The 12,280-nt window shown below is 42.9% G+C and overlaps 1 protein-coding gene across 1 annotated transcript; it reads right to left on the bottom strand.

Annotated features, from left to right (window-relative positions):
* Positions 1-1,142: 1,142 nt before the first annotated feature.
* Positions 1,143-11,249, bottom strand: wnt11 (wingless-type MMTV integration site family, member 11). The gene is made up of 6 exons (XM_010783713.1): positions 11,073-11,249; positions 9,038-9,216; positions 7,240-7,484; positions 6,015-6,292; positions 5,200-5,492; positions 1,143-2,104 (listed from the first exon to the last, which is right to left on the bottom strand). Exons 2-6 carry the CDS (start codon positions 9,118-9,120, stop codon positions 1,930-1,932), a joined length of 1,074 nt encoding a protein of 357 aa, XP_010782015.1. The 5' UTR covers positions 9,121-9,216; positions 11,073-11,249; the 3' UTR covers positions 1,143-1,929.
* Positions 11,250-12,280: the final 1,031 nt, after the last annotated feature.

The raw sequence follows: 12,280 nt of genomic DNA on the forward strand, positions 1-12,280 counted from the left end.
ATGTGGTTAACATAAGCTTTAGAGATTTAAGCTTTGGCCGACAGCCTACCGATTCAACATGTCGAATCGGTGGCGGAAAGTGTCGGCACGGCCGAAAAGACACGACGGTGCAGTACACACCAATCTGAGTAGGGCGACACGACGCTCATCGACGGCCCGACATCTATCGATGCCTAAAATCGGCTTGGTGTGTAAGGAGCTTAAGTCTTCTGGAGTTCATTGTCCAGCCCTCCACTGGGTCAAGCTGTTACCATGCATCGTCTCTAGTGGACTAAAGACTCTGGGTTTGGATCCAGAGTCATATTTCTCCCCATTATCTGATATAGAAGTGACTTATTCACTTAACCAATCCTAAAATAAAAGTAAATGAACCGAGGTGAAAACAGGTCCAGCATCATAAAATTGTCACTCAAATCTAAATCCGTGGTGATTATTTCCCCTCAGGGTTGTTTTGGCAGTTTCTGTGAGTCCACTAGACAGGGTCAGGGTTAGGCTCGTGCAGGCCGGTGCTGCTTGGATCATGTGAGCTCACAGCATGGGCCCTACATCGTACACAGCTATTTCTGTCAGTGTAAAATCATGAGAACCACTTTAACCAACACACGGCTGAGTAGAGGGCAGTATCTCAGCCGAGCAGCGCCAAGTCTGCGCCCTCCGCCTGCCTGCCTGCAGTCTGGCTTTATGTTCAAAATGAATTAGGTTATTTGTTTTTTAATTTGCTGTTTGTCCATTGGCTCTCAGACAGATGAGTGTTTGACTGGTAAAGCCGTGATAGGAGTGACAAAATCCCTCTGCAATGGCCTTTTGTGAGGAGGTGGAATGTCCAAACAAACACTTTCCCAGGATGTGTGTGATTCAGACAGAGATCCCAATAGACTGAATGCTGCCTGCAACGCATTACTCACTGTGCTGAGCTGAATTACAATCACAATGTGTTATCATTTCTGCTAAAGTCTTATTCTATAATCCTTGGATTTTCAGGGAATTACAGGAAATGTTGCTTAGCTTAGAATAATTATCCTTGGTAATTATGGATTTCTCTTTGCCAAAAATCTGCGACGCAGTACATCATTAAAGGTGCAGCGCACAGAAAAAATAAAAACATTCCAGTAACGTGTAACAATAGTAAAGAGCATTTCATTATTTTATAAATACTTCTTTCTTTATTTCAGTATACAAAATAACAGTATGTACATCCACACAAAAGTGGTTTACAAAATCCATGAGTTCAGCTCATATGCTCTGAAAAATAGAATATATTTTGAACTGCATGTGAGACATAAAGAGATAAGGCACCATTTCACAAAGCCCGTAATGCTCTTCTCTCAATCCACAGGGATGCAGGCACGTGAAGATCCACACAGGACGCATGGTGAGAGTCCAAAACAACAACCACAAAAATGTTCCATGATTGAAAGTACTTGAAGTTCCCTTTGTGTTCCTTTTCCCCCTATTGTCCATTGCTGCGGAGGAAAACAGTTGTAATAGTACCTAAAGAAAAGTACCCTGCGGATCCTTTAGAGTTTAGACCCTTTCCGTGGAGTGAAGCCAAACAATTCTGTTTAGTGAAGGGAGAAGAAAATCCCTCTCCTCCAGCATAAAATCCAATATTATTTCTTTTTATTAGATATATAATAAAATAGAGACTTTCAACATCCCTCTCAGGGGGACTCATAATCATTAACAAGAAAAAGGAAATACCCAGGAGGACGGCGGTCTTCACTTAAACTGGCACTGCAGCCACGTCCAGGTTTGTGAAGCAGAAAGCTTAGAAGCCCAGTTGGCACTTTGGAGATTCGATACAAAAATGATACTGACACAAGAAGAGACCACTTCTTGTTGAGATACACATGCTAAAGCTTAAGACAAAAGTAAGCTTCTTGGTATTGTAGTGCTTTGGTTCATCTTGAGCCTCGGTGCTGCCGGCACTCATTTGCAGACGTATCTCTCCACGATGCGCTCGCACTTCTTGCAGGTGACGTAGCAGCACCAGTGGTACTTGCAGTGGCAGCGCTCCACCAGCTTCTCCGTGTACGGGTTGTAGCCACGGCCGCAGCACATCAGGTCACAGCTGTCACTGCCCAGGGACGTCTTGTTGCACTGTCTGAAATGAGCATAGACAAAGAGGGAACATGTTAAGTTAGAAATGATAGCTGCGCTGTTACACAGAGCGGGACAGGAAATCATTCCTACTGCGATAACTCTGTTTAACCAATCAGCTGGCAGAGAACTCACTGCTCCTCTTTTGATAACTGGACTTTTCTTCACACTTTACATTTATATTTAATTGATATGCCATACCTTGCACACTTAATGTAAATAATATCTTGCTTTTAAATTGTGTTAGCTGTAATTTGGCACTTCATAGTGTTTATTTGTCTGACAGTCTACAGATTTATATCTTTCAGGGTCAACTGGTATATATCTTACTTTTATATATATATATGTTTTCTGTTTAATTTTATTTTTTGAGATGTTTCTATTTGATGTTTGTTTATTTTCTTTCCTTTTTATTTTTCAAATGATGTGCAATGTCTTTGTAAAACAATGCATGCTGCTGTGACGAAAACCTTTCCCATTTTGGGATCATAAAGTATTATCTTATCTTATATAATGTTTTAGCTTCAACAAGAGGAGAAAAAGGAGGTTACATTCTATTTTCAGTTTGGTTTCAGACCTAAGACAATACGTTTACAGCTTCTTTCTGAATGATTTTGCACAGAGCACACAATAGTCCTTTAAAAGTGCTTGACCGTCCCGTGTGCCTCGACCCTTTTGGGGAGTGGATTCTTGGGAGCGTCCCCTTTCAGAAGCCTAAAGCATTTTGAATGAGCGGAGAATAGCCCCGCCATAAATCACACTGAATACACGGCGCTGCCCTCCCTTTCTTTCTGCATTGTTTTATGATGGCAGAGTGTTAATGACCAGCATGGGGAGGGAGACACTGCTGCGGGAGTGGAGGAGAAGGAGGAGGAGGAGGGACAGGGACAGGCCTCACTAAGAGTGTAAGACAGGTCATCGGTGGGAGCTGGAAAGAGAGCCCACACAGTTATGTTTTGTCAGGAGCGTGATCGCGTTATATCACTGATGTGCTGTAAGTGGAGAAAGAGCACAGGACTGTTCATTCCGCAGCTCACATCTGCTGCTTTAGGTAATGTAATTCAAGACCACAGCACAGGCTTCAATAGCAGGTCTCTTCCCAGGGCCGTGACACTTTTCTTACCAGTGATCACATTATATCTATTAGGAACGGCTGCTAAGATTAACTCTGGCTGTCCCAGATTCTCTCGTTGTATGTCCCGCTCTCGGGTCCTGTGCATGCGCCACAGCTAACAACGTATAGAAGAGAGGTCAATTCAAGTTGAAAACTGATGAACCTCTCCTCAAGGGGAAGTTTAAGAATCCCTTGATACGATCGGTCTAGACATGTATGGTAACTATAAGGGCCAGAGAGCGCGGACCTTCCCTATAAGGCTGTTTACAATAAGGGGAAATTATGTTTGTGGGCACCATGATTCAGAACCATACCAACATTGAATGCGTTCTTCCTTGGTCCATGGACCATCTACCAGGTTTCATGAAAGTTGGGCCTGTGCGTTTCCCCTACTCCTGCTGACAAACAGCCAACAAACCAAAATGAAAACATCACCTTGTTGGCAGCAGTAATAATTGGTGTCCAGGCACGTACACTCACTCTTACATCAGTGTCACACGTTCACGTAATCACAGCAGCAAAGCGGGTGCCTCATGATTTGGCAGGAGCACAATGTCGCAGTCTGTGTGTGGCTGCTGCTTTATCAGGCTGCACACACACTGTGAGTGTTCTTGACATGGTACATGTCTTCTGGTTATCTGTAGTGTGGCCTATGGCTGAGGGACAGTTGATATGACAGTCATATGATTCATGACATTTACAATATATGCATAATTTAGTGGAGCTTTCTTACTCGACTAGTAGGTGGCATACTAAAATACATGTGGGTGTGCAACACTTTATTCTGAGAGATTCCGGTTAAGCAAACAGATGATCAGTGCGGGCCAGCCAGGGACACGACCTGTCATTCCTTGCAAAATAGTTATGGAAAATTGTGCCATATTCCAGATCTGCGCCTGAGTCAGACCCTCAGACATGTGGGCTCCCTTCTGCCCACTAACTTCTCACAGAGCTCCAACCAGCGGCACGCAACACTGTCCCAACTCAAACACCAGAGCTGAACGGTGTAAATAAACCTTTATCTGCAGCCGACCATTTCCCCTTTTGTGTGGCCCTCTCCAATCGATATCAGCTCGAGTGCACTCAGTCCTAAGAATAACGCCATTAGTCATTAGATAGCGGGACAACGACTCAGTGCCTTTTCCCTCACACATGCTCAGACAGGCTGCAGACGGAGCGCTCTCAGGGCCGCTGCCTTTATCAGCCAGCCTGAAACTCTGCGGGCCACCAGGCAGGATGCCACTTCACAGAGTCAACATCCTGGATGACATTCAGGATCGGTAGTCTCCTATAGTCAGCTTTATGGGTATGTGACTGATACAAGTCGTGCTAATAAACCTAACACCAGAGAACTATCACTCTCTTTCTCTCACAGTCACACCAATCAGGCCGGGGGATTACATGTTGCATAATCAGGATGCAAAAACCGAACTAACTTTATTTACTTAGAGTTACATAAAACCAAAAAGTCTGACTACTGTTATAACAAAAATGTAAACATGGGGAATCCTGGCCGGACTACAATGTTGCAATTCGTTTTAAAATAACAATACATGCTCACAACTTTTCTCACACCGAGTGAAACAAGTCCGGAGTTAAACTTTTAGTGGCTGGAAATTTCACAATCATTTTACGATGGAGAAAAGGAAACCAAAATCTCTGTTTTATGTAAGCTATTTTGTTGTCCACTACTCAGTATAGGTAGGAATACTGCCTGAATTTACTTTGAATTAAAATAGTTTTCATTCTCATTATGTTGTGGCTTTGGAGCCAGTCGTAAAATGTCTGCTTGATATGTATGATATTTATTTTCTATTGCGTTGATTGCATTTAATTTGATATTGATGTCAGCCAAAAGTAAGGGGAACAGGTTACATTCCTTCTTTATTGTGTGTACTGATTAAACTTGTTTACAGGTTATTAGTCATTTGAACCGTAATCGTTTTTAAGCAACCCTCCCAACGCTCCACACGCTGATGTCTCACCTGTCCTGCGTGCCGATAGAGCCCAGTTTCTCGCTCTGAGTGCAGAAGTCTGAGGAGCTCTGCAGGTACACCAGCTCGTTGTCCCTCACCGGCCGGATGTCGATGTCTTTGGGGACCAGCTGCTTGCGGGTTCCCAGGGGCCGGTGAACCACTTTGGTGGCAGACAAGTACTTGATCTTCAGGTCCATGGCGATCTCCCTCAGGTCCTGCAGACCCCTCCAGCAGGTCCTGATGGAGCAGGAGCCGGACACCCCGTGACATTTACACTTCATCACCAGCGCGTCTCGCAGGGCCTGAGGAGGTGAGACAGAGCTTCATCTAGGGATCCACATTCACACAAATCAAATCAGGAAGAAATATAGAAGTAGGGTGGGTATGGAATTACAGTGTTCATTTATTTTGTGTAGCCACAGGAACACCTGCATGCATATGGTTTTGCATCAGTCCATGGTCCCAGAAAACTCAAAAAAACATATCATTTAACAAAACATAAATATTATTATATTGTTATTAATTTATTTAATGATCTATATTAAACTCACAATGCCTAGCCCTGGTGTCAATATTGAATCCCAGAGTGAATATTGCCTTTTATTACAAAGAGACTGGACTCTCATTATTTATAAGAGTCCAGGAATAACCTCATCATATCCCCTAAAGAGGGAGACAGCTCCTTCCATGCTTATAAGGTTCAGAAAGTCCTCTATTCATTGATTTCCTTTGAAACTGTTTGTCTTTCTAATTTTAGATTTCATGAGAATTATGCGTTTTGTTCAAAGACATTTGAGGGTTACACATTTTGCCACATTGCTAACCTGTCTCCCGACTTCGCTGTTGTGGAGGTGCATCAGTTTGTTGGCGTGGGAGCCGGCACGCTTCATCTTCATGGGCGCGTCAGAGAACTTTGAGCCCATGATCAGACCATAGTGCAGGTTGTCAGCGCACCCCCCCCAGCGGTAGCCGGGCTCTGGGATCTGTGCGGGGATGGGCCCACACGTGCACTGCCGCAGGTCTCCAGTGGTGCATGCCCGCGCTATGGTGTGGCTGATGGTGGCTGCGGACAGCGCGTACACAAACGCAGCCTCTCTGGTTCCTGAGGGCAGGACAGAAACACACATTTTATATCTGTACAAAAATAAGCCCCATCCTGCAAACTGAGAGTGACATCAAAGTTATTCATAGATCTTTTTTTGTTGAATGCTAACACACAAATTATAGTCAGAGGTCACTAGCAGTTATTTAGTTATATTAGGTTTGCTACCAAAAAGAAAGAGCAAATTCTTATAATTTACTGAGCTAGTGAATATTTGTCTTTATTGCTTTACAACATTTCTTTGAACAATGTATCGATTGTTAAAATACTTTAAGTGTATAAGGGTCAGCTTTGACTGATGTTGGTTACCATTCAAACCAAGCCCCCGCTACACAGAGATGAGCCATTTCCTGTTCAGACTTTTCATTTGGCAAATGGCAGCCATGTCCCTTCTGAGAGCGCTGCACACCCACTAACCCTAACCCAGAAACTGTCTCCGGCTGACTTTTTGGCAAAAGAAGCAGCCTGAAGTCAGACTGCAACGCAAACAGGCGTGCAGTCGGATAATGCTTCAGATTACAGAAATAAGCCAATTTGATATCATACAGAATATACACGTTTTGTATGTCTTCTCAAATAACAGTTGAGTCCATGTCTCTGGTAAAGGCCGGCCAGGAAATTGAATAATTCATCCGGCAGTCTAAAAGTTGAAAGACGAGGCCACATATCATCTTAAAACCTGAGATCCTCTTTGCGAAGGACATCATTCTTCATTCAAAAAGCATGTATTAACCTGCATTAGCATACAGATACATCTAGTTCAGCGTCTGAGGGCCGACACCACTAGAGGCCCGAGGGTCATTTCACAAGTTACTGTAAACAGAACTCAATTAATGCTTCATGAGCTCAGATCGGTTATTCAATGAATGTCAGGAATTACTCCTGTGGGTAAAACCTTTGGAAATAACAATGTCTGCGCTGTCATTCCAAACGGTGAATGATCATACCTCGTTCGAGGTCTGGCCGATACTTCTGGGCATCGATTGGGATGTCAATGGAGGAGCAGTTCCAGCGCATGTCAGAAAACGTCTTCTGACACGTCTTCTTGACCTCCCGTGCGGCGGTGACGATGGTCTGCATGAGCTCCAGGTTGCCGCGACACAGCTGGGCCTGGGAGGACACCATGCCCGGCAGCAGCTTACAGTGCTGGGTCTGGTTGATGTGGAGAGATGCAGGGGCGTGTGATATCGACCTGAGCACAAAGAGGAGCTGTGGGTCAGTATGCATTATACAACACATGACAGGGAGCTCACTTTTTTTGTTTCATCACGATAAAAGAATCACGATTATGGGAAACTGTACGTTTCAGTTACAGTTGTGTGATAGCAATTTCACACACATTTCAAGCCTATGAGAAACATCCGATCAAACACTTGAAACAGATAATATTTCAGGAGGGGAAATATTTTGGCGGAGAACCATCTTATCACGTGTAAATCCCAAAAGAAACGATAAGTGACACGTTCTTGGCGCAGCGCTTTTCTTTTTGTTAAAGCACAGAAGATGTCTATAGATATTCCCAAAATATAAAAAACTGAAAATCAGATCAGCAGTCTGATGAGAAACTATGATCCTTCTATATTTGCTTTTTCCACCACAGTAAGCACTGCCCTCGGTGGCCTCAGTTTGACATGAATCATATGTTTACAGACTATTAAAGGGTGCACACATTCGAGTTAAACATTTAAAACTGATTAAGTATTAACTTAACAGAGAGACCGCAGGTCCGCTCTGATCTCTCCTTTCTGAACTGTTGAGAGTTCGTGAGAACCAGGCAGCGCCGCCTGCACCTTGGCCTGTTTTGCATTAGGGGCCAAGGGGCCGCCACTCTGTGCCCAATGATAAGCTGTGACTCCAGTGGGCCGGGGGTAACCCGGCACTCACAGGTGTTTACAGCCGCATCTGTTTTGCATTGCACCGCCGTGCATTATCAGGACTGTAAGAGCTTAGATTTAGCACATGCCATCCCTGCTCTCATGGGTACATCTGCTTAAGTCTTCCCACTGTGAGCGTTACAACCACTCACTCTGATAAGAGGCCGTGGATATTGTGTTTTCACAGTGCTCAGACATAAGGCTCAGGGATAGAAACTCTGATAAAGAGACACGCAGCAGAAAACGCAAACAACGAAAGGGTTTATAGGAATACCAAACAATAACATGTATAACTTCAACACAAAAATAGCAACTTGGTAACTTGACAGACTTTCCAGAAATATGGTGAAATTATTGTTTACTTTAACCATAAAGACAGCGTGGAGAAATCAACATTTGTGTCAACATTTAGGCTCTGCAGCGCACTATTTTTACACAGATTGAGGCCTAACTAGACTACACACACTGGGCTGTCTGCGCCACCATGACGCCTGTCATCTCCATCTTATTCCACTCTTATCTTATTATTACTATACAGCAGGGGCACAAGTGATCCGAGATTTTGAAGCCACACCATCTCCTTTTACTGAAGCCGCAATAGAGTTAATAAAACAAAAAGGTTTCCCTTCATAATTTGAGGAACTGTCAATCTAATGTCCCCTTTATCAGATACATGTACAGAACCTATCCACTCCCTCCATCGCGAGCAACCTGAGGAATTTTGGGGCCCATTTTAAAGCTGCCACAGGCCCTCCCTTCCATAAAACATGCAGAAAAGAACATATATCGCATATCTACCTTACGTCATCTGTTTGGAGATTGTTTGAATGTAAAAGCAGAATGAGACGGCGCCACTCCTCGGAATACTTACAGCCATTTGATGCCCGAGCAGACCTGAGACAGCAGCAGAGCCGTGAGCACACCGAGAGGCAGGACATGAGAGCTGCTCCTCATGGTGGGACGCTTCACACAGGACACACAAAGGGCTACTGGGCTTCTTGACTCAGACTCAAAAGTCAGCTCTCATGGCACGACCTCCTCCTCTAAACCCTGTAAAGAATAAAACATTAATTACGGCTTTGCAATGTCACAACATGCCAGTTCTAACATTTCCAGTATACTTTCTAGATTTGCTGAGCAAAATAAAAACAGAATCGTTGTGAAAGCCTGTGTGTGAGCTCTGACATACATGGTTATTTATTACCAAATCAAATCCTGTGGCAGAAAGATCGAATGAAGGAATGTTATTTTAGTTCTACGTCAGCAATCTCAAACATTACGCACACAATGAGTAAGGAATAATTAAAGGAAAAAAATTGAAATAAGTGGAATAGTCGTGTTTTGCAAGAAATACTTTTTTGACACTTTTGTAAGCATGCAAACACCATTTTAACAACATCCGTGGTATTGCAGCTCCTTTTACACGAGGACAAATAAAAACTTTCAGGACAAAGAAATCTGAACGAGGTCTGTAGGAAATGTTTGCTACAGATTGTGTAAATCAGCGCTGACTTTCCTCAGGGAGTTGGAAATGATTGACTGTTGTTTTGTAGCCACATAATTCTATAATATACAGCAATAAAGTCATAGGTGATTGTTGAATTTAATATCCCATTGTTGGGGCATGAGGTTTAAATGAATATTCCATACCAAGGGGTAACTTATTACCCAACATACACCACTGGCGTCAAACTTTCGGTATCACTCGACCAGCCATATTTAGTGAGAAATCAATTTTAATAGGGTTCCAACATATTTAAAGAACACTTTACATCACAAAACACTTACACTGATTTATATTAGCCTATATATTTTTTAATCAATTGAAAATGTTTTTGAGAAGAACATTTGGCAGGCCATCTTTGGCCCCCGGGCCCCACTTTGGGCAGCCCTGTTTGATACAATCTCCAGTACTTCTGCTTTACTTTGAGGCTGAAACACTACAGTGTGTTTTCCTCTAAATAAGCTCGTTGGTCAGTGTAATTAAGTTGACCCTGTTTCACATGGACAAATGTAAAGAATTTGAGCTGGAGTGTAATCCGCGCACTAACCTTCAGTCAGCGCATCAGAGGCATTATCTGATAAGGTAGTGAGCTGTTGATAAGAAATCTCTTTGAAGAGAGCTTAAACTGAGAGCATTAAAACTGCTGATAGCGACCTTTCAGAGATCCAGTTCCGCTGATTGGCGGAGACGCGTTCGAAACTGTGATAATAATTATTCAAACTCGACCAACACCTTTCCAAGCAACAGGATTCTGACCTGTAAACTACAATGATAAAAGAATGCATATACCTTGGATTACAGTATTTCCTGCGTATTTACAGCGTTTTCCACCGCTTTGCGTGATATCTGTTAACAGAAATCACGGCCTCAAGTGGATTAACTGTTTAAATGTACATCTGGCCGAAGAGGGCTAAATGGGAGCTCCTGTTTCCCCTGAAAGATAAAGGCTGATAGCCTCACACACTCAAACACACCCTGCGATGTGTGTGCCTCACCGAGCCGAGATAAGCAGCGCAGGGCGCGCGGAGGACTCCCGGTACACCGAGCAGGATCTCATTCGTGCAGATTCACTAACAAGGTCGGAGACAGATGCTTCTATCATAACCTGTGACAATGCTGCCTGCCAATCTGCTTATGAAGAAATACATGTTATCTTTAGACCTCAGCCTTAAGGAGCAGCATGCGCAAAAGTTGGGAAATCTGAACACTTTTATGATTTTAAAAACAATAAAGTTTGATTTGATACAATTTTGTTCCGATGTACAAATCTTCCCACAATTTTCCCAGCAAATAACTCATACACAGCCAAACAATCAGCTTTGTAATCACTCCATGATATGAAACTCTAACTCTATCTCATGAGCAAAGACACACGAACTTCAGCCAAACAGTTTCAGCTCACCTTCTGCCGCTCAGCAAGGAACAAAAACAGACAGGAACAAAGTCTCAGCAGCTCGGAATATCCTTTGGACAGTTTCAGTCTGATGCATGAGTAAAATCCAGTGTAGGGGGGTAGCATATGTCCGGACAGGTACGCATGGTGTGTGTCGGGAGTGGTGCCGCGGAGTGTGTGAGTGCAGACAGAGAGTGAGGCTGGGTGGGGGCAGACTCAGCTTTAAAGAAGCCCCCCCTGCCCTGCTTTGATCTCACTGCTGATGTCAGACCTGCATTAGCATAAGAAAGCACCGGGACCACAGCATACTCGGAAATACTTCAAGTATGCAGTTGGATTGAAATCCTAGAGAAAATACTCTGGAACAGAATAATAATATCCCCAGAGGAAGTGAGTTATTGTGTGCCTGTGATGACGTTATGGTCCACACACTGACCTGACTTTAATGGCATTTCTTTAGCTGCTTAGGTATCATACTCTCATAAAATACCATTAAAGATTCCTGAAGTTCTCCAAGGACACTGAAGAGACCTTATCACTTAAGGGGTAGCACATACTCTCATGTCACCTATTAAGTCATATAAAAGTCTGGAAATATCAGTGTATGATATAGGTTAAAAATATAAAACCCTAATAAGTTTGAACCTTTATGGTTTATTGGAATTATTTGAAGTCACTTTGGATGAAAACGTCAGCTAAATGTTGTGTAATGAAAAGAAATGTAATGGACTTGATTAGACTAATATTTCGAAAAAGAAAATGCCACTGTTATTCTTAGTTTTACAATCTTCCTTAGAAATAGTTACTGTCTTTTTACATCAAAAACATTAGGCCTATATATATAATGTTTATGAAACAAGGAAGTCACATATTGTTTTTTGAACAACACAATGAGGCATTCATGTAATGTAACTTATTTCATATTCAATTCTTAAGACACTATACACAATACCACTATTGTGCAAAACACTGAAGAAGACATAGATCATTGAATCATTCTACTACAATTACTGAGATGATCCGTGCCTCGTGCTTTTCATCCAAATCCATTCAGAAACAATGTTTAACCTTCAGATGCTGTTGCATCCCGTACCTCTTTTGTTCATCGGACCAACATGAAATTGCTGTGGTGAAACTCTGCGCTGCCTCAGTAAGCACATTGCCTTGTTCCATACAGCTTTATAAAAGTCAACTTTCAAGCAAATGTCATAATCACA

This window comes from Notothenia coriiceps, unplaced genomic scaffold, assembly GCF_000735185.1.
Source record: "Notothenia coriiceps isolate Sejong01 unplaced genomic scaffold, NC01 NC01_scaffold00025676, whole genome shotgun sequence".
Lineage (NCBI taxonomy): Eukaryota > Metazoa > Chordata > Actinopteri > Perciformes > Nototheniidae > Notothenia > Notothenia coriiceps.